At 44.5% G+C, this 26,590-nt stretch overlaps 1 protein-coding gene across 1 annotated transcript in view; it reads left to right on the top strand.

The window, feature by feature from the left end:
- The window catches only part of PROSER1 (proline and serine rich 1), a 71,994-nt gene that overhangs the window by 5,840 nt on the left and 39,564 nt on the right, over window positions 1-26,590 (top strand). The window contains exons 3-7 of the mRNA XM_081083506.1: window positions 4,272-4,340; window positions 8,688-8,782; window positions 9,758-9,851; window positions 17,861-17,971; window positions 26,428-26,511. Coding sequence (XP_080939632.1) covers window positions 4,272-4,340; window positions 8,688-8,782; window positions 9,758-9,851; window positions 17,861-17,971; window positions 26,428-26,511 — 453 coding nt within the window. The remainder of the gene's footprint in view (window positions 1-4,271; window positions 4,341-8,687; window positions 8,783-9,757; window positions 9,852-17,860; window positions 17,972-26,427; window positions 26,512-26,590) is intronic.

Raw genomic sequence — 26,590 nt, 5'->3', positions numbered from 1 at the left:
ACTGGGTCAACCGGCCACCTTCCAGACGTCCAACTTCCTTCCAGACAAAGCCATGGTGGTGGGGGCTGAGGCAGAAGCAGTTAGGGGCGATTAGGCCGGCAGGGGAGGGCAGTTGAGGGCGATCAGGCAGACAGGTAGAGAGGTTAGGAGCGATCAGGCGGGCAGGCAGAGGGGTTAGGGGCAATCACACAGGCAGGCAGGTGAGCGGTTAGAAGCCAGCAGTCCCACATTGCAAGAGGGATGTCCGACCACTGGTTTAGGCCTGATTCCTGTGGGATCGGACCTAAACCGGTGGTCGGACATCCCCCAAGGGGTCCCCGATTGGAGAGGGTGCAGGATGGGCTGAGGGCACTGGGCGTGAATTTCGTGCACCGGGCTACTAGTAGTAATATAATTCATTAACCCAGATTTTATTACCCTCTCTTCCTGAGTCCTTCCCCCCCCCCCCGCCCCCCCCCCCCAGAGTGTCTTGGGGCATTTAACCAGGGTTGTAGTGACCGTATAGAGACTGTAATATTCTGATCTTGATGCTCTGCTCATCTCTTACTAGCTATCTCACAATATCACCCTCATTTGTTTGAAATTCACTAGATAATGGCAGATGAGAAAGCCTCCTTCAAAATGATCTACCATTTAGAAGCTGTTGGAGTAATTCCTGGTGATTCTTACATTTTTTGGGAATAGATCTGTGATATAAACATGAATATTATGCCCTCCAGATTCAAGTAATAGAGTCGAAGTTAGTGGAACTACACTAAACCACACCACTGAATACCCTTTTGTGATTGACTAAGACTGATCTGAATTAAATTTTTAAATATTTCCATTCATAATATATCATAATATATCATTATTGTCCTAGTGCACAGATTCGTGCACATTGAAAGGAAATTAATTTGAAGAAATATTTTAATATTGCTATTCGCATCTTGCTAATGAAAAGAAAATAGGATTCTACCGAGTCTCCTATGTATCTACTCCAGGAATTCTGTGAGGATCAAATGAGATGAGGCACAAGAAAATGCTTCACAAACCTTTGGTTAAACTGTAAAATGTTTGCACCTGGCTATAAAGCAAGTTGGGTTCCTGGGCTGAGGAAACTCCAAGGATGCTAGTCGCTAGGGAGAGGAACCTGGGCGTTGCTACATGACATCATTACCTGGCGCCCACAGCTGTCATTGCTGGGCTGGGCTGTGGGCCCATTTTGTGCCATGGGGTCTTGGCAGTGTTGGCTGCGATTTGGTGGGGTGTCGCTTCAGGGTGGTGGCGGGGCCTATGTCCCACTTAGGGGAAGCCGAATGAGTGTTGGTTTGTCGGCGCCACTTCTGTGGTGCCATTTATTTTTAAATGGCCAGTGTGTGTCATGGCAGTTCCTGCGTTGAGCATCTGCCCCCTGTTGGTCAGTGCATGTTATAGCTACTGGTCGAATGGATGGACACTTAGCCTTTTATATGTATAGATATCCAAAAGCTGACATTTTGTCTCTATCTAGTACTTTTCTAAACTTCCTTTTCTTTATGTACTTTAGTTTTTCTATCTATAATAATAAAAGTGTAATATGCTAATTAGACTGGGCATCCTTCTGGACCAAACTGCTGTGGGCTGGGGCAGAGGCAGAGGTAGAGGCCGATGCCCCAGCCACCACAGCAGAGGCAGAGGCCCCTGGGCCACCATGGCGGGCAGGGGCCAAGGCAGAGGCAGAGGCCCCCCGCTGCCTAGGGAGCCGGGGGCCAAGCCCCATGCACAAATTTCTTGCATTGGGCCTCTAGTATCTTATATTGTTCTTTATTTCTAAACCAGTGCTTTTCAAGACTTTCTGTGATGATGGGAAAGTTCTCTGTCTTTACTATCCATTATGGTAGCTACCAGCATCATATGGTTATTGAGAACTTTAAAATATGTCTTATACCGGGGAGAAACTAAGATGGCGGCATAGATAAACACCGGGAAATAGTCGCCTCCCACAACAATTGAAAAATATCCCAAAGGACGGAGCAAACATCGTCCAGAACAACAGGAAGGCTGGCTGAGTGTAATTTCTACAACTAGAAGAAAAGAAAAGCACGCTGAGAGCCAGAGGAGCTGCGGAGGCTGAGTGCAGAGGTACGGCGGCGGCTCGCGCGCGCGGAAAGGGGGTGGCACCTGAGGACGCGGCTGTCTTTTTGAATCACAAGCTCCCGACTGCTCTGAACTCCGGTTCTGGGAAGTCTCTGGGGACCCAGGACTCATACGGGGAGAGGCTGCTCTGTCAGGCGGCAGCGGGAGAACTTGAGGGCAGATTTCCCTCAGAGGTGCTTGCAGCCGTTACCGGGACACTGAGAGGCGCGGCTCCAGGCGCGGAGAATCAGCCATAGCTTCTTTCTCCGCCCTTTTGACTCCCTGAGACCCCGCCCCACCCAGGCTGCAGCAGAGGCTTTTGCATGTGAATGTACCTAACTACAGCCCAGCCAAGCAGACCCGGAACTTCCAAGAGAAGGCCCAAGGCCCCGCAGCGGCTTGCATTGCTTCACAGCTGAGCCTCTTCGTGGCTCCGGCTGTGTGGCCTCAGGCAGGGGCTGAATTAGCACCTCCTTAGATCCAGGAGCCACTGTACCCAGTGGTCAGAGGGGGACCATTCTCCCACTTCAGACACAGCTGCTTCCCACAGCCAATTGGCCTGGAGGTCAATTCCTCCCAGTGATCCTACAACAACCAAGGCACCAAGAGTGCACCAAGAGTGTCCACCCCAGGTAACTGGGGAGGCTGAGCCACTGGGCCCTACAGGACACCTGGCGCGCAGGGCCACTCTATCAACACAGGGAAGCAGCCAAAATGCGGAGACAAAGAAACAGGTCACAATTGGCAGAAACGGAGGAGGGCAGACGACTGGATATAGAGTTCAAGGCCACGTTTATAAGGTTTGTCAAGAATTTTATGGAAACTGCCAGTAAATTTAATGAATCCCTCAAGGAGTATAGTGAGACCATGGAGGACATGAAAAAGGACCAACTAGAAATTAAGCATACACTGACTGAAATAAAGAATAATTTACAGAGATCCAACAGCAGACAAGAGGATCCCAAGATCAAGTCAAAGATTTGAAATACAAAGAAACAAAAAATACCCAACCGAAAAAGAAAAAAGAAAAGAGATTCAAAAAATATGAAGATAGTGTAAGGAACCTCTGGGACAACTTCAAGCGTACCAACATCAGAATTATAGGGGTACCAGAAGGAGAGAGAGGGCAAGATATTGAAAACCTTTTTGAAGAAATAATGACAGAAAACTTCCCCCACCTGGTGAAAGAAATGGACTTACAAGTCCAGGAAGCGCAGAGAACCCCAAACAAAAGGAATCCAAAGAGGACCACACCAAGACACATCATAATTAAAATGCCAAGAGCAAAAGATAAAGAGAGAATCTTAAAAGCAGCAAGAGAAAGACAGTCAGTTACCTACAAGGGAGTACCCATCCGACTGTCAGCTGATTTCTCAACAGAAACCATGCAGGCCAGAAGAGAGTGGCAAGAAATATTCAAAGAGATGAATAGCAAGAACCTGCAACCAAGATTACCTTATCCAGCAAAGCTATCATTCAGAATGGAAGGTCAGATAAAGAGCTTCACCGATAAGAAAAAGCTAAAGGAGTTCATCACCACCAAACCAGCATTATATGAAATGCTGAAAGGTATTCTTTAAGAAGAGGAAGAAGAAAAAGGAACTCTTACCATTTGCCACAGCATCGATGGAACTGGAGAGCGGATAAATACCACAAGATCTCACTTATTTGTGGAATATAATGAACAACATAAACTGATGAACAAGGACTGATCCAGAGACGGAGAGGCATTGATTGGACTGTCGGGCCTTGGAGGGAAGGTAGGGGAGGGTGGGGGCAAGGGGGAAGGATCAACCAAAGGACTTATATGCAAGCATATAGGCCTAACCAATGGACACGGACAACGGGGGGTGAGGGGATGAGCGGGGGGGGGGGGGGTAGAGGGTACACATATGTAATATCTTAATCAATAAAAAAATAAAAAATAAATAAAAAAAAATATGTCTTATACCAGTGAGGAACTGAAGTTTTTATTTGATTTTATTTCAGTTGATGTGAAGTAGCTGCATGTGGTTATTCTATTAACACAGTCTAAACTCTGGTGCCATGCTTACTCCTCATCCTCTGAGCCCATGCAGAACATTTTGAATAGTAATTGAAAATACTGAAATAAACCTTGCAGAAAATTTTGCAAACACATTGTCATTAGAGCTAAATTACTTATTTACTTTCAGGTGGTTGAATTACTGAGATATTTCTCCTGGGCTGAGCCTCAGTTGAAAGCAATGAAAGCATTACAACATGTAAGTAAGTTATTTTTCCTTAGAATATAGAATTTAAGTATTTTGGATTCTCCCCTAATTTTCTATAATTCATCTCAAGTTGTAATTTGTATTTTTAAAAAGTGATCCTACATTGTATTTTACTTTTATTATTCAAAATAACTTAAAAAATTAAAACTTCTCAGTATAAATTTAAATCACGTATACTGTACTATTAAATTATACACCATTATTCTAAGATCAAATACCATAGAGTCTTATTTGGCTGATTGGAGGAGAAAATGTTTATCAGTAAGCAAAACATAGGATTTGAATTTCTAAGTATTTTATGCACTTTCTTCTACTTTTAGATATCTTCACCCTTTGTAGTCAAATGGTTTTAAACTTACATTCTTTGGACCAATACTGTCCAAATGAACTTTTAGCCATGGTAGAAATGTTTTATAACTGCAGTATCTATATCCTATCTAATAATAGAGAAACATGGTAATTAGCCATACCTCTGCTACCCTTCCCATTGGCTAATCAGAGAGATATGCAAATTAACTGCCAGCCAAGATGGCAGCTGGCAGCCAGGCAGCTTGAAGCGAACAGGAGGCTCGCTTGCTTCAGTGACGGAGGAAGCCAGGTTCCCCGCCTGCCTTGCCGGCCTCTGAGCTTGCAGTTTAAGAAACATTGTTACAAATTAGAAGCTAAACAAAACCCCAGAAACCTGCTTTCAGCCAGCCGGGCTTCAGCCAGCAGGAACGCAACATTGTTTCAATTATAGAACAAACGCAGATCCCTGCTTTCAGCCAGCTGGGATCTCAGAGCTGGAGTGAGCAGGACCGCAACAGTGTTGCAAATATAGAACCCAAACAAACCAGATACCTGCTTTCAGCAGCTGAGGCCTCAGAGCTGGAGCCAAGCCTCAGAGCTAAAGCTGGCCAGAATAAAAAAAAAGAAAAAAAGGACAGGTTGGGTGCATCAGTCACCCGCCAGACTGAAAACGGCCCTCAACCCCTCACCCAGACTGGCAGGCACCCCAGTGGGGACCCCACCCTGATCCAGGACGCCCTTCAGGGCAAACCAGCCAGCCCCCACCCGTGCACCAGGCCTCTATCCTATATAGTAAAAAGGTAATATGCCTCCCAACACCGGAATCAGCGGAGCAGCGAGGCCTCCCAGCACCGGGATCAGCGGAGCCGCGAGGCCTCCCGGCACCGGGATCAGCATGACAGGGGGCAGCGACCAAACCCCCTAATCGCCCTGTGGCTCTCTGTGTGACAGGGGGCGGAGCCATAAACTCTCTATCCGCCCTGCTCTGTTCGTGACGGGAAGGCGCCCCAACCCCCTGATCGGCCCTGCTCTGTGCCTGATAGGGGGGAGCTCCCCAACCCCCTGATCGCCCCACAGCTCTGTGTGTGACAGGGTGACGTGCCCCACCCCCCCGCCCCCCCACGGGCCCTGCTCTGTGTGTGACAGGGGAGAGCCATAACCTCCCCATCGGCCTTGCCCTGAGTGTGACAGTGGCGGCACCCCAACCCTCTGATCGGCCCTGCTCTGTGTATGACAGGGGTGGTGCCCCAACTCCCCTATCGGCCCTACTCTGTGAGTGACAGGGGTGAGCTCCTCAGCCCCCTGATCGGCCCTGCTCTGTGCATGACAGGGTACGGAGCCCCAACCCCCCTGATGGGCCCTGCTCTGTGCGTGACAGGGCAGTGCCCCACCCCATGATCGGCCCTGCTCTGTGCATGATGGGGTGGTGCTGCAACCTCCCTATCAACCCTGCCTTGAGTGTGACAGGGGGCGGTGCCCCAACCCCCGAATCGGCCCTACCCTGAGCGTGACTTTGGGTGGCATTGCAACCTCCTGATCCGCCCTGCTCTGTGCATGACAGGGGCCGGCGCCCCAACTCCCCAGTCGGCCCTGCTCTGAGCCTGACCAGGGGCTGCACCTAGGGATTGAGCCTGCTCTCTGCCACCCGGGAGCAGGCCTAAGCCAGCAGGTCGTTATCTCCTGAGGGGTCCCAGACTGCGAGAGGGCACAGGCCGGGCTGAGGGACCACCCCCCCCCCCCCCCCCGAGTGCACAAATTTTTGTGCACCGGGCCTCTAGTATATATATATAAAAGCCAAGCGACCAGAATGATGGAACGACTGGAACGACTCGTCACTATGACGCGCCCTGCAGGGGCCTACCTGCCCAATCAGGGCCCTAGTCAGCCCCCTCCAACCTCCTGCCGCCCCTCCCCTCCACAAACCTGCCCCCTGATCAGCCCCCACCAATCCAATTGGGGCGCGGGTCTGGCCGGCCAACCTCCCGATTCCCCTCCCCACTGCTGGCCCAGTCCCGATTAGCTCCCATTGGGGCGGGCCAGCGGGACCCCACCCGTGCAAGAATTCTTATACCGAGCCTCTAGTCTAGTATAATAACCACTGGCTACATTTGGCTTGGAGTACTTAAAATCTGGCTAGGCTGTCTGAGGAACTATATATTTTTTTATTTAATTTAAATAGGCGCAGGTACCTAATGTCTACTGTGTGGACTGCACAGTTCTACAGCCTAGATTAATAGAGGCATCTAAATTTAGACAAGATCTATAATAATAAAAGCGTAATATGCTTATTAGGTCAACCTTCCGGACAAAGCTGGGGCTGCGAGGGAAGCCCAGGTCCAGGTGCTGGAGGGAAGCCAGTGCCGGTAGCTAGGGGAAAGAAGGCCTATTCTTGCACGAATTTCGCGCATCTGGCCTCTAGTTTAGCTATATAGGAAGTTTTTTGTAGAGTACCAGGCAGGGGTAGCTTTAAGGAAATCTGTAGATCCTTAACTTCCTAAACTAATTTGCCTAAGAAAATGCCTGCATCTGTTAGTGCTTACTTTTTTTAACAATTGTTTTTTTTTCTACTTTACAAAAAAGTGGTTATCTCACCCAGCTACCCATCTTCTAGGGATGAAGATCTTTCCCCAAGGGCCAAGGAGACAATGCAATCTCCTGAGAGGGAGAGCAAGGCAAGAGTTTCTGTAAGAAATACTGTCGAGGACCTTGCTTATTTTATTAATTTTATTAACAAACTCATCACATAGCTCTGAGGCCTGCTTGCTTATTTACTTACTTTAGAATTAAAAATCAGAGGTGAGAATGTTAGCACAGGCACAACTTAATGATTTTATTTGAATTAAATTAAGCCCAACCTTTTCTGACAAAGTCTGAAGTACTGACTTTGACGATTAGGTTACATAATACATTTTCATATATGAGTTCCAAGGTTTTTACAAATATATAATCTATATATACAAAAGCCTAAGCGACCATTATGACTGAACGACTGGAACGACCACACGACCAGTCGCCGTGACATGCACTGACCACCAGGGGGCAGACGCTCCATGCAGGAGCTGCTCCCTGGTGGTCAGTGCGCTTCCATAGCCAACCTCCCACGGTCCCTCCCTCCAGTCCGCCAGCCTCCCTGATAGGCCTTGATTGCTCGCCAGGCCGAGGGACCCCACCTTTGTATGAATTCGTGCACTGGGCCTCTAGTAAACTTATAAATAAGGAAATCAATCTTTTACGAATATTTACACTTCTGGTAATTTTTTAGATGTCAATTTAAAAACATGCAAAGGGATATATAATTTTACCAATTCTTTTGGTGGTACATGAATAAAAATATTTAAAAATTACTGATCCAAATTTAGGAATCTGTTGGGTGTTGATTTTAAGTGATCTTACATTGGCTTTGCTTTGGATTTCCTCCACTGTTAACATAAATCTTTAAATTGGCCAAATCTTCTACCTGCTCTTCAAAAATTAGGAACCTTGTTCAAATAAAAGTTATGTAATATTCCATATAAACTTGGGGTGCCACAATGCACATTAACATAAGACTTAAGAGAGTTCTGCAGTAAAGAAACCTGTTAGTCCATCTTTTTCTAACTGGTCTGACTGTAGCACTCATTTTTAGTAACTCTGAATAGCACCATGGACCTCATTTTAGGAAGTGCCAATGATGGTTTACCTTGTATTTTAAGAAATGTAGTTTTTCCTAACTTTTTGAGCAGTATATCTCCCATATTTGTAAATATCCTTTTTAGCCAACCTTTCTGAGGAAAGTCGTACATGTAAATTATTTTTTCTATAGATGAACACATTGAGAAATATGGATTAAAAAAGAGCACACAGGAGAACTTAGATCTTATCTTCATTTGAAGTAATTACATTGAAAGGCGAAGATTAATTCCGATATTAGTTAGGGCTTACTTTTGAGAAAGCAGTTTTCACCTCAAATATTTATATTATAAACATTAACTAGTTATTCATTCCCCCAAATGGCATTTTCTGGCTTGAAAATTTCTCATGTTCAAATTAAAATTATTTTTATATTAATAGAAAATGGTGGCTGTTCACCCAGCAGAAGTGGTCAATATACTCAACTGTTTCACCTTCAGTAAAGACAAACTACATGCTCTTGAACTATTAGCTTCGTAAGTATGTCTTTTTTTTTTTTTACTTCATTGGAGAAAATTTGGAGAATTTTTTTAAGTGTCTTTCAGTGTTTGTTAATCTCTCAGAATTATATTAGTAATTGGAACTCTGTAAAACCTATGAAAGGATAATGCTGAATTCTTATATCAAAATATCTAGTGTGCTTACTATATATGATTATAATTTACAAAATAACGGGGCTTATCAAGTTTAATTATTTTGGTTTATCTGTATATTAATGACTTGCTTTGCCTCCCTACTGTGAATAACTTGAAAGGCTCATTGATAAAGTCATAGGATTTATAGTTAGATAGATTCTACCACATTCTGATAACTTTTTTTTGGCTTTATATGTACTTATTCTTCCTGAATCTTATTTTCCTCAATTGTAAAAATAAGGACCTCACCTACTTAATAGGGTGTGTGAACTTAAATACTATAAGGTATGCAAAAGCACCTAGCATAGCATTTAATACATGATTATAATGAATGTAAGCCCAAAGAGAAAAGGACTCTCCCCTTCTGCATAAATGAAAAAGTCTCTAAGATGTTTATTTATAGCACTTGCATTTTTAAATCCCTTATATATTTATAAAACACAAAACTTAGCATAAGGTAAAACTTCATCTTTAGATCAATCATGATTATTATGCATTTAACACATGGGCTTGTTTTATTGTAATAGCTCTCCTAGCACTCACTGAGAGGGTATATTTTCAAGAATCTCAAAATAGTGAATTTTATGTATAACATTACTTTGTTACTTTGAGGTAGCCAGAAAAACCTCAGTTAGTATATTTACCATCTTTATATAACATGTTATTTATATTCACCAATTAATTAATCACACTTTTCTCTCTCTGTCATGGACAAAAGCTTACTCAGATATATTTCTGTGGTAAACAAGAGGCCAACAGGCCTCTGTATGCTGTCCAGTTTCTTAAATGAAAAGCTAAATTGTATTTCTTTTGTAGAAACATTGTTGATGCACAGAATTCTCGTCCCATTGAAGATTTATTCAGGATAAATATGTATGAGAAGAAACGGTGTAAGAGAGTACTTGAACAGGTAATTTTCTCAAGATTGCTATATAAATGGTACCTTGGTTTTTTTGAATTTTGATAAAGAAAAAAGTTCTAATCTTTTTCCTATATTAACTTTGATGAATAACCTGACTGCTGCCATGTGATGGGTTAATGATGACATTCCTGCAGAGTATGCAGAAATAGAGCTGAGTGAAAGGGACACTGGAGGATGAAGAGATAGCTTGAAAATGAGAAGCCAGTTGGCCACTCAGCTTGAGCCTCATGGGGTATTTATTCTCGGTTCTTTGATAGCTTTACCATGGTTCCATGCTTTTGCCTTTAATTTTTTCTATTTAGGAACTTGGTTATTTGAATTTGCTTTGTCATTAAACTTATATTAATCAAATTCATAATAGATGAATAAGAAAGCAAAATCCCAGTTTATTAATTTAAAACCTCTTGGAGTATGAAAAATGGTAGTTGTCCAAGCCTAGAAAACTTGATTTGTCATATAAGGTAGTGATTTCTTAGGATTTTGATGGCTGGAAACTGAATTAGTAATTAGAAGGCTAGGCCTTACAGCCCAATCATTAATCCTGACACCCTTTACTAAGCTCAGGGAGAGTAGAGAACTTTGCCTTAGTCATAAATTACTGTAGCAGAAGCAATATGTAAGCCCACATTTTTTGTTGTTGTTAATACTCACCTGAGTATATTTTTTCCCATTGATTTTTAGAGAGAGTAGAAGGGAAGGGGAGAGACAGAGAGAGAAACGTCTGTGTGAGAGAGACACAATGTTGCCTTCTTGCATACACTTGCCTGGGGCCGGGATCTGAAACTGAGGTACGTGCCCTTGACCTGAATTGAACCTGGGACCCTTCAGTCTGCAGTCCAATACTTGAAGCGATGAGCCAAACTGGCAAGGGCAGTGGTTGGCAAACCGCGGCTCGCGAGCCATATGCGGCTCTTTGGCCCCTTGAGTGTGGCTCTTCCACAAAATACCATGTGTGGGCGCGCACGTACAGTGCGATTGAAACTTCGTGGCCCATGCGCAGAAGTCGGTTTTTGGCCTAGGCGAGTCTATTTTGAAGAAGTGGCGTTAGAAGAAGTGGGGGGTGTCAGTAGGTCGGGCGACGGGAGATGCAGCGCCGGCGGGCCAGGGGATACGCAGCCGGGGAGGCTCGCGCGATTCATGCACTGCATAAGGTGAGTGAGCCAGTCAGTCAGCAGTCTCATTGTGCAGTGGTTAGTGCTAGTTGCGTCCGCAAATTACGCACAGGTGACAAAAGTACCTACCTGAAGCATAAAGTTACCTGTATTTTTCCAACCAGCTGCAAATCCTATAGGTATTTTTATCATCAATTTAAGAATTGTAATTATTTTGTGTTGGTGGCTTTATTATTATAAAATGAAACATTTTTTTAGGTGCCCTGTTTGACCTGGCTACAAAGAAGAAGCAAACTACCTATATAGTTTAAGTTTAAAAAATTTGGCTCTCAAAAGAAATTTCATTCATTGTGCTGTTGATATTTGGCTCTGTTGACTAATGAGTTTGCTGACCACTGGGCTAGGGCCTATGCCCACATATTAATACTTTTTTTCTCAATTACAGTTGACATGTAATATATTAGTTTGAGGTGTACACCCCAGTGATTAATTATATAATTTACAAGTGATCATCCTAATAGAACTCATACCCATATGATGCCAAATATAGTTATTCAAATATTATTGACTATACTCTTTTTTAAAAAATATATATTTTATTGATTTTTTTACAGAGAGGAAGGGAGAGGGATAGAGTTTTAGAAACATCGATGAGAGAGAAACATCGGTCAGCTGCCTCCTGCACACCCCCTACTGGGAATGTGCCCGCAACCAAGGTACATGCCCTTGACCTGAATCGAACCTGGGACACTGAGCCAAACTGGTTAGGGCTTGACTATACTCTTTATTCTGAACTTTACATCCACATGATTATTCTGTAACATCCAATTTGTACTTCTAAATCCCTTCACCTTTTATACCCATCCTCCCAGTCTCCTTCCTATCTGGCAGCTGTCAAAAATGCTCTCTATATCTATGAATTTGTTTTTGTTCTGCTTGTTCATTTATTTTGTTTTTTAGATTCACTTGTTGATAAATATATACTCATTGTCAATTATTGTTCATATGTGTTATTTTTTTTTTCTTCTTCTTAAAGAAAATGCTTTAACATTTCATGTAATACTGGTTTCGTTGTGACTAACACCTTTAGTCTGGGAAGCTCTTTATATGTTCTTTGATTCTAAATTGATAGCTTTGCTGAGTAGAGTGATCTTGGTTTACATGTAGTAGTAAACCCTCGATTTTGCTGACCTTGATTTAACACACTTTGGATTTAACAGACAAAATTTCCAGTTCATATGTCATATGTGAAAATTAACACCCTGTTAATTTTTAAATGCTTTTAACCAGTTTGCTTATAATTAAATTAACGGGTTATTTTTTTGTTATTAATTCACTATTACTTTTATAAATTTTAGTGAATAGGTCATATGTTGGGGAAAAAAACAACACTGTAGTAATTTCACTGACATAAATATTACATATCCAGAACTATAATCCAAGAGTCACTGCCTGTAAACAATGTTTGGTGAGTGATGAGAACGTGATCACACCACATCATATGGGATAATTGGTTCTGTTGTCTTCTGGTATGACTGTTGGCAGCAGTTTTAACTCCTGCTGGCTGATGTTCCTTTTTGTGTTAAGCCATGTCCCAGTCATGTGCATTTGTTTACTAACAGTGACTGGTGAATGCACACTTTTACTAGACCTATTCAGTATAAATTTAAAATTATTGTAGTACATGTAGAAAACTTTTCTTTGAAATTAAACTTTCCATAAATACTTAATTTTAATTACACAAAAGTTTCTACGTAAGTAAAAATAGGTCAACTAATTTGTCAATTTTTTAACATATGCATTCATAAAAGCTACTTTATTATATAACATACTTTCAGTTTTAATGGACCCTCCTCACCTGAATTAGTCTGTTATATTGAGGTTTTACTGTAGGTTCTTGCTTTTCATTGCTTTGAATATTTCTTGCCATTTTCTCTGGCCTGCAAAATTTCTGTTGTGAAATCAGCTGACAGTCTTATGGGAGCTCCCTTGTAGGTAACTATCTAATCCTTTTCTCTTCATGGTTTCAAGATTCTTTCTTTGTCTTTAATCTTTTGCATTTTAATTATGATGTGTATTGGTGTGGGTGTCTTTGAGTTCATCTTGTTTGGGACTCTCTGTGCTTCCTAGTCTTGTACATCTATTTCCTTCACCAGGTTAGGTAAGTTTTCTGTCATTTTTTTTTCTTCAAATAGGTTTTCAATTTCTTGCTCTCTCTCTTCTCCTTCTAATACCCCCATGATACAGTGTTGGTACACTTGAAGTTGTGCCAGAGACTCTTTACACTATTACTGGAAAGGAGTCCAGCCTGGAGCAGCTCTTCCTAGGGCTGGCTGTTAGTGTGTGGGTTCTGGATTTTGTACAGAAAAGATTTCATAATACAAGTTCAGGTGATTTTCAGAGTACATTTATTAAAGTTAGCGACAGAAGGAAGGAAGGGCTTAGGCTAGAAGAAGCAGTAGGAGAACCTAGGAGGGGCTGCTTTGGCTCTCTAGAAATGTTATAGGAAATAAATGTCTGGGCTGGGCTAGTGTCAGCTCACTGGAAAGTCAAAGAGAGGGGTCCTTGGAAACAGGTTCACAGGGTTTGCCTGGGATTAGCTGCTTCTGCCCATTGCTCCCCTGGTTGCAAGTCTTGTGGGGTCCATTACAGTTTAGTTGACGCATGCCTATGGGGGAAAAAGAGGATTTGAAAGGGAAAGATGTGGTTATGCTTCTGGGAAGGAGAGCATGTGTTAGGACCTTCGTTTTGATGGTGTAAGGGTGGGAGATTAGAAAAGTCTTAGGGGAGGGCCTCAATAGATATTCATCAGCTTTTTCTATTCTTTTCAGGGTCATGGTTGCCATTGATTGTTCAGCACCAGGGCAGAGTCTCATTAGTCATTGCAGCTGGTCCTGGCCTTGCCCAACTGGCTTTGCTGCTTTTCTGGGACTGGAACTGAAAAATAACTGAAGTCTAGATGTTATCTCTAGGAAGGTGACCTTTTGTATCTGGCTATAAATTGCTTGGCCAGTTTGTTCAGCTATCTTTGCCAGTTTCCTCATTCCACTTGCCACGGAATTTTCTGTGCTTCTTACTATTCTTCCTCAACTCTATCTTCAGTTGGTTTGGATTCTTTTTTTTCTTTTTGCTGTTCTGATTGAGTGTTTTTGCTTCTTTATTTTCCAAATTGCTGATTTGATTCCCAGCTTCATCTGCTGTACTGTTAATTCCTTGTAAGTTATTCTTTATTTCAATTAGTATATCCTTTATTTCTGACTGGTTTCTATGTTCTTTTTCATGATGTTGAAAAAGAATTTCTATATACAATATAGGATTTTCTATATACAATATCATGTTATCTGCAAATATATATATATTTTTTCCTATTTACCCTGGCTAAAACCTCCAGTACAAGTTCAATAGAAATGGTGAGAGTAAACATCCTTGTCTTCTTTCTGATCTTTAAAAGAATGTATCTACTTCACTAAGTTCTGTGAAGCTCTTACTCAATAAGTTCCTTTAGCATCCTTATAACCATTGTTTTGAATTATGTGTCTGGTAGTTTGCTTGCCTCCCTTTCATTTAGTTCTTATTTTGGAAATTTCTCCTGTTTCATTTGGAACCTGTTTCTTTGTCGCCACATTTTGTCTGCTTCCCTGTGTTTGTTTCTATGTATTAGGTAGAGCTGCTACATCTCCTGGACTTGGTAGAGTGACCTTGTCCTCTAGGGCCCTGGCTCAGCCTCCCCAGTCATAGGAGCTGGGTGTTCCAGCTGCACCCCTGTATGTGCTGTGTGCACTGTCCTGCTGTAGTGGAGCCATGAATGCTATTGGTGTCATTGGAAGGAACTGGCTTCGAGTAACTTCTGTGACTATAATGGAGTTGATCCTACAGAGCACGACTTGCTTCACTGGGGCTTTGGTGTTCCCTGAGTCTGCAACTCAGTGTGCTCTTGTGTAGATGATGGTAGGGAGGTAATCTGGTGTGATCTGAAGCTGTGCACCAGGTACACTGACTTTGGGGCCTCCCAGGAAGAGCAAGGTCAGTTAATACATGTTCCTTGCCTGGGGCTACCAAGTTATCTGCAGATGGCTGCTACTTGTCTTGGGATTGGAGGTGCCCAGGAAAGGCCAAGCTGCAAACCAAGTCCAGTAGCCACTAGTGGTTGGCCTGGGGCCACTTAGCAAGAGGTACTGCATATACATAAGCCAGATGCTGCTTGTTTGACAGGTTTTAGGAAAGTCTGAAGCATGAGGCAAGAGAGACCATTTGTATGGAAAAGCCACTGGAAATGTCTTGGATGGGCCCACAATTGGGTGCGGTGGGGTCTCAGGGGATCACTAGGTTAGGGCAGACAGTGTTAGCTAGGTTGATGGAGACTCAGATATGGTGCCCACCTGCTGGCTCTGTTTGGAGAGAGGGAATGTCTCAGAAAAAGGAACAGTGGCCTCTGCCAGTACTTCTTTTCTGGCAGAAAGCTAACCCTTCAGTTCTCGGCCTGATACTAAACAGTTCAGTTCCTCCCCATATGTTTCTGGTTCCTTTCAAGCTGCTTCCCCCAGCAGTAGAACTCAGAGGGAGTGAGTTGGAGTAAGTCCATGGACAAGCCCTTTGAGAAGAACTGCCTGGGACTCCAGCAGCCCTCCTTCTCACTCAGCCACAATTCCCACTGGTTTTTACAGCCAGAAGTTATGAGGACTTCTCTTTATGTGAGCCCATATTTCTTTTTACTTTAAATTAATTCTTTATTGTTCAGATTATTACAGTTGTTCCTCTATTTTCCCCACATAGCTCCCCTCCACCCAGTTCCCACCCCACCCTCTACCCTTAACCCCCACCCCACTGTCCTCATCCATAGGTAATTTTAGATTGCAAAGGGCCAGGCCTTTCATATGCAAAAGCCTCTGCTCACAGCTTGGGTGGGGTGGGGTCTCAGGTAATCAACAGGGCGGAGCCAACAGCTATGGCTGATCCTCAGTCCTACCCTAAGAGGACCTGCGTCTCAGTGTCCTGGTAATCACTGCAAGCACCTCTGAGAGAAAGCTGCCCTCGAGTTCCGACAGATGCCACACAGTCCAGTTTCTCCCCGTATGAGCCTGGGTCCCCAGAGACTCTCCCGTAACTGGAGTTCAGAGACTTCGGGAGCTTGAGACTCCCTCCCAATTGAAAAAGACAACCGTGTCCTCAATTTCCAGCCCTTTCCACGTGTGCCTCCATACCTCTGCACTTTACTTCCACACCTCCTCTGAGTCTCAGTGTGTTTTTCTCTTTCCTTCTAGTTGTAGAATTTCCACTCAGCCAGCCTTCCTGTGGTTCTGGATTATGTCAGTTTTGTCTTTTAGTTGTATTTTTGAAGTGGTTGTGCGAGGCAGCAATTTCTGGTGTTTATGCCGCCATCTTGTTTTTCCCTAGCCCATATTTCTTTCATAAATTCTTCATTGGTTTCCTTGACTAAGTTCTATAAGGCATCAAACATTTTCTGCTGTAGTTTTTTTTCCTAATAAAACATTCTGATCATGTCATTTCTTTCTCAGAAATAATCTGGGTCTGAGTGTTCTGTATCAATGTACAGTGTTTCTGGAAGGTAAAGTTGAAGAGCCTTTAAAATGTTCACATCTTTAACCCACAAATGCTATTTAGAAATTTATTCTGTGGCAATAAATAGAAAAGTACAAATTAATATATAAGGGCATTTATCCTGTACTATTCATAATATTTCCAAATTGAGATGATTTTTAGGATTGGGATATTAGTAGTAGGCTGAATTATATAGCTAATGATATGTGTGAATGAATTTATAAAACTACTGTATCTCTACAACAATATATAGAGTATCATACATATTTTTAAATAGAACTATTTATACATAACTTGATATTCCTATAACATAGTATAAATCTAATGGAATGTATGTCACCTAATACAGTATTTTTCATTTACTTAATAAGTATTTATTGATCAGTAACTCAATATGTGTTAAGCATCATTTTAGAAGCTGGGGATAAAATATTAAACCAGAACAAAATCCCATCCCTCAATATATATCAAAGTTATGTAACATTAAATTGAACACTCTGTTTTTTTTAACATTACAGCTCTTTAGAAACCCCATGCCCCATGTTATTTGTTTCTGTTTCCTCCTTTAAGTTATAAACGTCTTCAGAATGGAAACCATGTTTCTTTCATCTAAGTCAGTTGTTCTCAACCTGTGGGTCGCGACCTCTTTGGGGGTTGAACGACCCTTTCATAGGGGTCGCCTAAGACCATTGGAAAACACATATATAATTACATATTTTTTTGTGATTAATCAGTATGCTTTAATTATGTTCAATTTGTAACAATGTAAATACATCCTGCATATCAGATATTTACATTACAATTCATAACAGTAGCAAAATTACAGTTATGAAGTAGCAATGAAAATAATTTTATGGTTGGGGGTCACCACAACATGAGGAACTGTATTAAAGGGTTGCATCATTGGGAAGGTCGAGAACCACTGATCTAAGTGATCTCCTTGCCTTGTCTGTAACATGAGGTTGATGATTATAGAGTTGGACAATGTTATTTCTTGGTCATTGGAGAAATGGAACATATTCAATAGTAAATGGACATTTTTACACATACTTTACAAAATGCATTGTGAAGATATCTTTGAGTCTTAGTTGTGACATCAAAAACTTTATGTTACCATTTTAATAACTCCATTTAAATAAAGTGATTTTTACTTACTAATTTTGGTCATGTTTACCATTGTAAGTGCTGATTGTTATAAGAACAGATTGAATGGGATGCTGTTCCTTAATTCATGTTTTTCAGCAGGACTTTCCAAAGTCCAGGATACTTAATTTTATAAGTTTATTTGTGTGGGTTTTTTTACCACTCTCCTTTTTTATTTTACAGGCTTTCAAAGGAGGCTGCAAAGCTCCGCATGCTATGATATCTTCCTGTGGAACAATTCCAGGAAATCCATATCCCAAAGGAAAACCTAGTCGCATAAATGGAATTTTCCCAGTAAGCATACTTTTATAGCTATATTTGAAACTTCTTGTGGCTAAATATTAAATATAGCATAGTTATGATATTTAAAGAAAATGCCAGTTGATGAGGCTTCTACAAAGAAAAGGAATTTTGTTATGTCAGCAACTTATTTCATATATTGAAAGTTGATATAGAAACTACATTAAAGTATGTTTGAGCTGGGGACACAGAGGGGTCAGGAAACCTCCCTGGAGGTCGGGCGGTAGGTCTGATGGCGGATCCATCTGACCTGCTGTCTGCCAACAGCCGCCTCTTTGCGGAGAATGGGAGAACAAAGGGAGGGGGCGATTCTGCAAACCCCAGAGGGAATCCAGGGTCCCAGGTACTCTGCCCCACCCGCTGTCACTGGCTGTGAGGGCACTGCAGCAGCCTGCCGGGGTCCTGCCCCAGCGGGTCCAGGGGTCCCCAAAGGTGTGGACGGAGTTGGCAAAGAAGGAATGACACAGAGGCAGCGTTCAGTTGATCAGCAGCCTAGCCAGGATCTCCAGCCAGGATCTCCAGCCAAGTTCTGGTCTGGATCTCCAGAGAGGTTCTGCTTAGGATCTCCAGGTTCTCCAGTGAAGTTCTGGTTAGGAGCTCCAGCCAAGTTCTGTGTCCATGTTCTCTTGCTAGGTTCCCCAGCCAGGTTCTCCAGGTTCTCCAGGTTCTAGTCAGGTTCTCTTGCCAATTTCTGTAGTCAGGTTCAGTCCAGGATCTTTTGCCATGTTCTCTCGCTAGGTTCTGTCTCTAGGTTCTGAGGCCAGTTTCTGTCCAGGATCTTTTGCCATGTTCTCTCGCTAGGTTCTGTCTCTAGGTTCTGAGGCCAGTTTCTGTGCAGGATCTTTTGCCATGTTCTCTCCAGCGAAGTTCTTCTGTCTCTAGAGAACGTTCTGTGTAGGTTCTGTGCCAATTTCTGTCTCTCTCTCTCTCTTGCTGTCTTGTTACATCTGTATTTATACCAGTTGATTCAATCCTATCAATCTCTATTGCAAAGGTTAGGGCGTTTCTTATCTCGATTCCAGGAAGTAAAGATTATGTAGCTTAAGCATGATTGTTCATAGTTAAAGTGATTAATTACCCGCCTGGCACTTAGTTAAGAGGTTTTATTCCCTCCCTAACTTCAGGGGAAAATCCCTACGTGGGGAAACAACCTTTCTCAGAGACCTTGGTTAAAACACATAGTGCCAAGAAGGTGAGCAAACATATTAAGAACAGTATGCCATATATGCCAGGTCCTTTGAAACAGCAAGCATGGACCGGCTCCCGGCAAATTCCCCCTTTTTTATTTTTTAAAAGCGGGCATTAAAAAGAAAAAAAAAACAAAAAAAACCCAAATGCTCTCTTGTATCCATTTTAAGAGTAGGATTCGCGCTTTCCACTATTACCTGAGTCCTGATCTATCACCCCAGGGAGAACTTGCCAATCCTGCACTTTCTCGGGGTGGAAAGGCTGCAGTGGGGTTAAGAATAAGGCTCCTTGGGCCTACCTTCTCCCATGCCTCTACATTTACCTTTCGGGCACCTTTCCTTCCTCAGAAAAGCATGGACGTATTTCTTGTATAAAATGTTCCATCTGACTGGGAGTAACCTTAATTCCTCTGCTAGCAAGCATATGTGTTAAAAGATCAATACAGAGTCTTATTTCTTTAGACTCAGTATGGCACATTTTCTTAATCTAAGAATCAATACAGTCTTCTTTCATTGGACTCAGTATGGCACATCTTCTCAATCTGAGTTCTGTACTATCCACCTTCTTACCCTACTTATCCTCTGTAGGGGGGTCTGCAGTACCCTGGTGGAGTCCTATCCGTCCCGAGTGTGGGGTTCTCAGTGGGGGGGCTTACCTAAGGGAATCCTGTTCCAGGGGTTCCCAAAGGTGTGGACGGAGTCGGCGAAGATTATCCACCCTCTTCCTACGGTGGAGTCCTATCCATCCCGAGTGCAGGGGTCTTACCTAAGGGGTCCCTGTTCGGGCGCCATATGCTGGGGTCCTGCCCCAGCGGGTCCAGGGGTCCCCAAAGGTGTGGACGGAGTTGGCAAAGAAGGAATGACACAGAGGCAGCGTTCAGTTGATCAGCAGCCTAGCCAGGATCTCCAGCCAGGATCTCCAGCCAAGTTCTGGTCTGGATCTCCAGAGAGGTTCTGCTTAGGATCTCCAGGTTCTCCAGTGAAGTTCTGGTTAGGAGCTCCAGCCAAGTTCTGTGTCCATGTTCTCTTGCTAGGTTCCCCAGCCAGGTTCTCCAGGTTCTCCAGGTTCTAGTCAGGTTCTCTTGCCAATTTCTGTAGTCAGGTTCAGTCCAGGATCTTTTGCCATGTTCTCTCGCTAGGTTCTGTCTCTAGGTTCTGAGGCCAGTTTCTGTCCAGGATCTTTTGCCATGTTCTCTCGCTAGGTTCTGTCTCTAGGTTCTGAGGCCAGTTTCTGTGCAGGATCTTTTGCCATGTTCTCTCCAGCGAAGTTCTTCTGTCTCTAGAGAACGTTCTGTGTAGGTTCTGTGCCAATTTCTGTCTCTCTCTCTCTCTTGCTGTCTTGTTACATCTGTATTTATACCAGTTGATTCAATCCTATCAATCTCTATTGCAAAGGTTAGGGCGTTTCTTATCTCGATTCCAGGAAGTAAAGATTATGTAGCTTAAGCATGATTGTTCATAGTTAAAGTGATTAATTACCCGCCTGGCACTTAGTTAAGAGGTTTTATTCCCTCCCTAACTTCAGGGGAAAATCCCTACGTGGGGAAACAACCTTTCTCAGAGACCTTGGTTAAAACACATAGTGCCAAGAAGGTGAGCAAACATATTAAGAACAGTATGCCATATATGCCAGGTCCTTTGAAACAGCAAGCATGGACTGGCTCCCGGCAGCAGCCGACCAGCCTCATCTGCCCCTCCACTCCCACTAACACACACACACACCTACTGGTCGCAGACATAGGGAGTGCCCTTTCTGAGGGGAGATGCCCACCAGGTATAAAGAAAGTATACAGAAGGCGCTCAGCGAGAAGTCCCCATGGGTTGTGTTTGTACCTTCGTGCTGCCCCCCACCCCCACCCCTCAATGCAATGCCGAAGGAAGCCTGATTCAGGAACACCCTCCTGTTGACCACCCACATGGGAAAAGAGCGTGTGATAAACATGTCCCCCAGACGCCTGAATCCACCTCAAAAGGAAGACCCTACGGACCCGGAGCAGGCAGATGGGGACTGAGACGGAAGGTCTGGGAAAAGCAGGGCTGCCCCACCTGGTTTCCGTCCCCCTCTGTGTGTGAAGCGCCTGCACTGCCACCCTTGGACAGAGGCCTGCGAAGGAGTGAAGAACTGTGGCTGTGCCTATGGCTGCGCTCGGCCTGCCTTCGTGGATAAGCAGGAAACATATTTACGTGCCAGAATCTAAAACCATCTTTATGGGTAACAGAGCAAATAATGCAAGATCCACACGTGTTTCTAAACAGGAGTCTGTCTCGCTGCGTGTGAACCCAGATCGAAGGCCTGTTCTCCACCGAGGAGGCTGCAAAGGCTGCTCCTCTCTCCAACAAAGGCAACCTAGAGGTTTAAAGGGAAAAGGAGATATAAATAAAACAAAATGGCAGGAAGCTCTGAAGCCACTGCTGTCAAATCCTTCGCACGGTGGTGACGTCAGAGCCTGTCTCCCCACGCTTGGGGCTCAGACAGCCAAGCCGCTGACACCTGCCTCATCTACCCATGGCCACTTTCAACCTCCCGCCGGCTCCTGGAGCTGGTGGGCTTGCGGATGGAGGCTTCTGTGTTAAAGCAACCCTGTTGGTGGAGCACAGACATGTGTGGGCTTTTTAGTGAGAACCCATAGCATCCCTTCATAAACATATTTTTAACTATTCTGAGGTCACGCTCCCAGCCTTGGCAACTCTCAAATAGGCCTCAGCGATTCCACTTGCCCGATGCAAAGATTGACTGGGGTTTCACGGAGATGGAACCCACAGACTGGAACAGACCGGGAGAAAAAAGCAGGGTCTGATCGCAGCTCCATGGCAGTCAGTGTTGGGTCAGTGTGGTGGAAGTCAGTCCTGCAGTCATTGAACATGGGGTCAATTAACATTAAGTGACATAGGATCAATTAATATCTCTTTGAGAGGAGTTGAGAATATAAAGTACAGTGTAGAGCAATTATATTATTTCACATAGAACTCTTTTCAACTAAGATATTTTTCTTTATTTAAAATGTATCTTTATTGTTGAAAGTATTACAGATGTCCCTTTGTTTTAGTTTTTTTTTTCCCCATTAATCTCCTCCACCCTGCACCCACCCCTTCTAGGCCTTAGCCAGACTACTGTCTGTGTCCATGGGCTATTCCTATCAAATACATAAAAATTTAGAAAGATTTAGAGAAAATAAAATAAAAGATATGCCAGGTAAATATTGAACAGAAGCTCTGAAGTTGCTGCATGAATACTTGCAGGCTTGAAGCCAAAACACAACTCATGAGATAAAGTTAGTCATTGTATCATAACAAAAGGTTCCTTTCACTAAAGAGATAAGATGGCTCCCAATACTTATACACATAATAGAACAGTGTATGGGTTTAGAATGAGCCTCACCAAGATGTGTCTCAGTGGTATGCAGATTTTTGAGCTAAGGGCAATTATAGCTTCAGGCGCAAGTGAAAATTCTGCCCCTCCCTTTAACTACCTAAAAAAAATTGAATTAGAGGCCTTCCCCATAATAAGACATTATCCTATATAACAAAAGGCTAATATGCAAATCGACAGAACAGCAGAATGACTAGTTGCTACGACAAGCACTGACCACCATGGGGCAGATGCTCAATGCAGGAGCTGTTCCCTGGTGGTCAGTATGCTCCCGCAGGGGGAGCACCGCTCAGCCAGAAGCTGGGCTCATGGCTGGCTAGCACAGCAGCGGTAATGGGAGCCTCTCCCGCCTCCACGGCAGCACTAAGGATGTCAGACTGATGGCTTAGGCCTGCTCCATGGAGGTGCGAGAAGGTGCAGTTTGGGCTGAGGGACCCGCCCCCTCCATGTGCACAAATTTTGTGCACCAGTCCTCTAGTCCTATCTAATAAGAGAGAAACATGGTAATTAGCCGAACGTCCGCTACCCTTCCCATTGGCTAATCAGGGCGATATGCAAATTAACTGCCAGCCAAGATGGCGGCCGGCAGCCAGGCAGCTTGAAGCTAACATGAAGCTAGCTTGCTTCAGTGACGGAGGAAACCACCGTTCCCCACCTGCCTTGCCAGCCTCTGAGCTTGCAGTTTGAAACATTGTTACAAATATAGAAGCTAAACAAAACCCCAGAAACCAGCTTTCAGCCAGCCGGGATCTCAGAGCTGGAGTTGATACAGTGTTTCGATTATAGAACCCAAACAAACCAGATACGTGCTTTCAGCAGCCTCAGAGCTAAAGCTGGCCCAGAATAAAAAAAAACAGAAAGAAAAAAAGGAGCAGTTGGGAGCTTCAGTCACCAGCCAGCCTGAAAACAGCCCTCAGCCCCTCACCCAGACTGGCCAGGCACCCCAGTGGGGACCTCTACTCTGATCCAGGACACCCTTCAGGGCATACCAGCCGGCCCCCACCCATGCACCAGGTCTCTATCCTATATAGTAAAAGGGTAATATGCCTTCCAGCACCGGGATCAGTGGAGCCGCGAGGCCTCCCAGCACCGGGATCAGCGGAGCCAAGAGGCCGCCCGGCACCGGGATCAGCATGACAGGGGGCAGCGTCCAAACCCCCTGATCGCCCTGCGGCTCTGTGTGTGACGGGGGCGAAGCCACAACCCCCCTATCTGCCTTGCTCTGTTCGTGACAGGGGAAGGCGCCCCAACCCCCTGATCAGCCCTGCTCTGTGCCTGATAGGGGGGAGCTCCCCAACCCCCTGATCGCCCTGCGGCTCTGTGTGTGACAGGGTGCGGTGCCCCAACCCACCCCCCACGGGCCCTGCTCTGTGTGTGACAGGGTAGAGCCATAACCTCCCCATCGGCCCTGCCCTGAGTGTGAGAGTGGCAGCGCCCCAACCCGCTGATCGGCCCTGCTCTGTGGGTGATAGAGGGCGGCGCCCCAACCCCCTGATCCGACCTGCTCCATGTGTGACAGGGGACGGTGCTCCAACTCCCCTATCGACCCTGCTCTGTGAGTGAAGGGGGTAGCTCCTCATCCTCTGATGGGCCCTGCTCTGTACATGACAGGGAGGAGCTCCCCAACCCCCTGATTGACCCTGCTCTGTCCATGACAGAGTACGGGGCCCCAACCCCCCTGATGGGCCCTCCTCTGTGCGTGACAGGGGGCAGCACCCCAACCCCCTGATTGGCCCTGCTCTGTGCATGACAGGGTATGGAGCCCCAACCCCCCTAATGGGCCCTGCTCTGTGCATGATGGGTTGGCGCCACAACCTCCCCATCGACCCAGCCTTGAGTGTGACAGGGTGCGGTGCCCCAACCCCCCAATCAGCCTTACCCTGAGCATGACTAGGGGTGGCATCGCAACCTCCTGACCCGCCCTGCTCTGTGCGTGACTGAGGGCGGCACCCCAACTCCCCAATCGGCCCTGCTCTGAGCCTGACCAGGGGCTGCACCTAGGGATTGGGCCTGCCCTCTGCCACCCGGGAGCAAGCCTAAGCCATCAGGTCGTTATCTCTCGAGGGGTTCCAGACTGCGAGAGGGCACAGGCCGGGCTGAGGGACCCTCCCTTCCCCCCCCCCCCCCGAGTGCACAAATTTTTGTGCACCAGGCCTCTAGTCCTCTATAATAAAAGGGTAATATGCAAATTGACCTTAACAGCAGAACGACTGGTTGCTGTGACATGCACTGACCACTAGGGGACAGACGCTCAACTCAGGAGCTGCCCTCTGGTGGTCAGTGTGCTTCCACAGTGGGAGCTCCGCTCAGCCACAACCTGGGCTGACGGCTGTGAGCGCAACGGCAGTGGCGGGAGCCTCTCTCACCTCCTTGACAGTGCTAAGGATGCCTGGGGAGCGGACCTAAGCTGGCAGGTGGACCCCCCCCTGCCTCCCCTCCCCGAGGGCTCCCTGGCTGCCAGAGGGATGTCTGACTGCCAGCGTAGGCCCAATCCCCCAGGGAGCGAGCCTAAGCCAACAGGTGGACATCACCCGAGGGCTCCTGGACTGCGAGAGAGTGCAGGCCAGACTGAGGAACCCCCCCCCCCCCACCCCGTGCACAAATTTTTGTGCACCAATCTCTAGTAGTATAATAAAGGCTTTGAGAAGTCTTATAAGAAAGAAACTTGTTTTTACATCATCCAGTGCTTCTAAGCTTTTTTGTAAGCTGTTTCAAAGAATGGTGTTTATTATTGTAGTGCTATAGATAAACCTAAAACTTAGTGAATTAAAACAGAAAACATTTATTATCTCATGCAGTTGCTATGAATCAGGGATCTGGGAGTGGCTTAGCTTGGTCCTGGCTCAGGGATTCTCATGAGGCTGCAGTTATCTGAAGGCTTAATTGGAGCTCCTGACTATACTTCCAAAGTGGCTCACTTACATGCCTGGCAAATTTGTGTTGGTTGTTGGCAAGAGGTCTTTGTTCTTTACCATGAGGACTTTTCCATAGTGCTGGTTGAGCACTCATGACATGGCAGCTGACTTTCACCAGGCAATCATCTAGGAGAAGATAAGTGGAATCTGTGTTGTCTTGTATGACTTAGCCTTAGAAGTCAAATGCCATCATTTCTGGAATATCTGTTTGTTGCACAGGTTAGCCCTGTTCATTCTGGAAGGGGACTGAACAGAGCATGTTGGAGTTGAGGATCACTGGGCACCATCTTGGAAGTTGGCTTCCAACCATTTAGGGACACACACTATTAGGCTGACACAGTCTAATATTCAACTTATTCTGGTCTGTTAATTATAGCAGCCTTGAGTGAGGTCTCATTTGCTCTTGTACAATATAAACTATCATGCTTAATGCTTATAGAGAACACCATTTTTTTTGTCATCATGTTTCAACTGTAATACAGGTGCTCTTTGTTTCTTACATATACTATAGCATTGGAAGTCTATTTCTGGTTGCACCTGTTGTGGAGGGAAAATAATTAAAACATGCTATATCCTTTTCTCTTATGTGTGTACTTCTGAGGGCCCCTGTACCTGTTTTGAGGATTCCATGGAAGAGGAGTGATGAGGAACTTATCAGGGTCATGCATCCATGGCAGGATTGAATCTGGAATCCAAGTCTTTAAATGCCTACCAGGTCCTTTTCTTCACTATAATACAGGCATTCTTCTGAGATATTGTGGGTTCAATTCCAGACTCAATAAAGGGAGTGCCACAATAAAGCAAGCCTTAATCTTTTTGTTGGTGGAGGTTTGCCTTTGATGTAAAAAATGTGATATCTGTGAAATGCAATAAAGGAAAAGTACAATAAAATGAGATATGCCTATATAGTGAGGGTTTTTTGTTTCGTTTTTGTTTTAGGGTTTCTTAAAAGTCTCAGTTCTTTTTTTTTTTTAATAGGGAACCCCTTTGAAAAAAGATGGTGAAGAATGTACCAATGAAGGCAAAGGAATAGCTGCACGGATTCTTGGACCATCCAAACCAGTATGTTTAGAAAATAAATGATGAAACAGGTCATAACTCTTACATGTAGTTTTCTGTGTTCAAAGCATAAATTCTTTTT

This window comes from Myotis nattereri (assembly GCF_964212035.1).
Source record: "Myotis nattereri genome assembly, chromosome: 2".
Lineage (NCBI taxonomy): Eukaryota > Metazoa > Chordata > Mammalia > Chiroptera > Vespertilionidae > Myotis > Myotis nattereri.
Note: the sequence above shows the minus strand (reverse complement) of the source record. Positions and strands in the feature narration are given on the sequence as shown.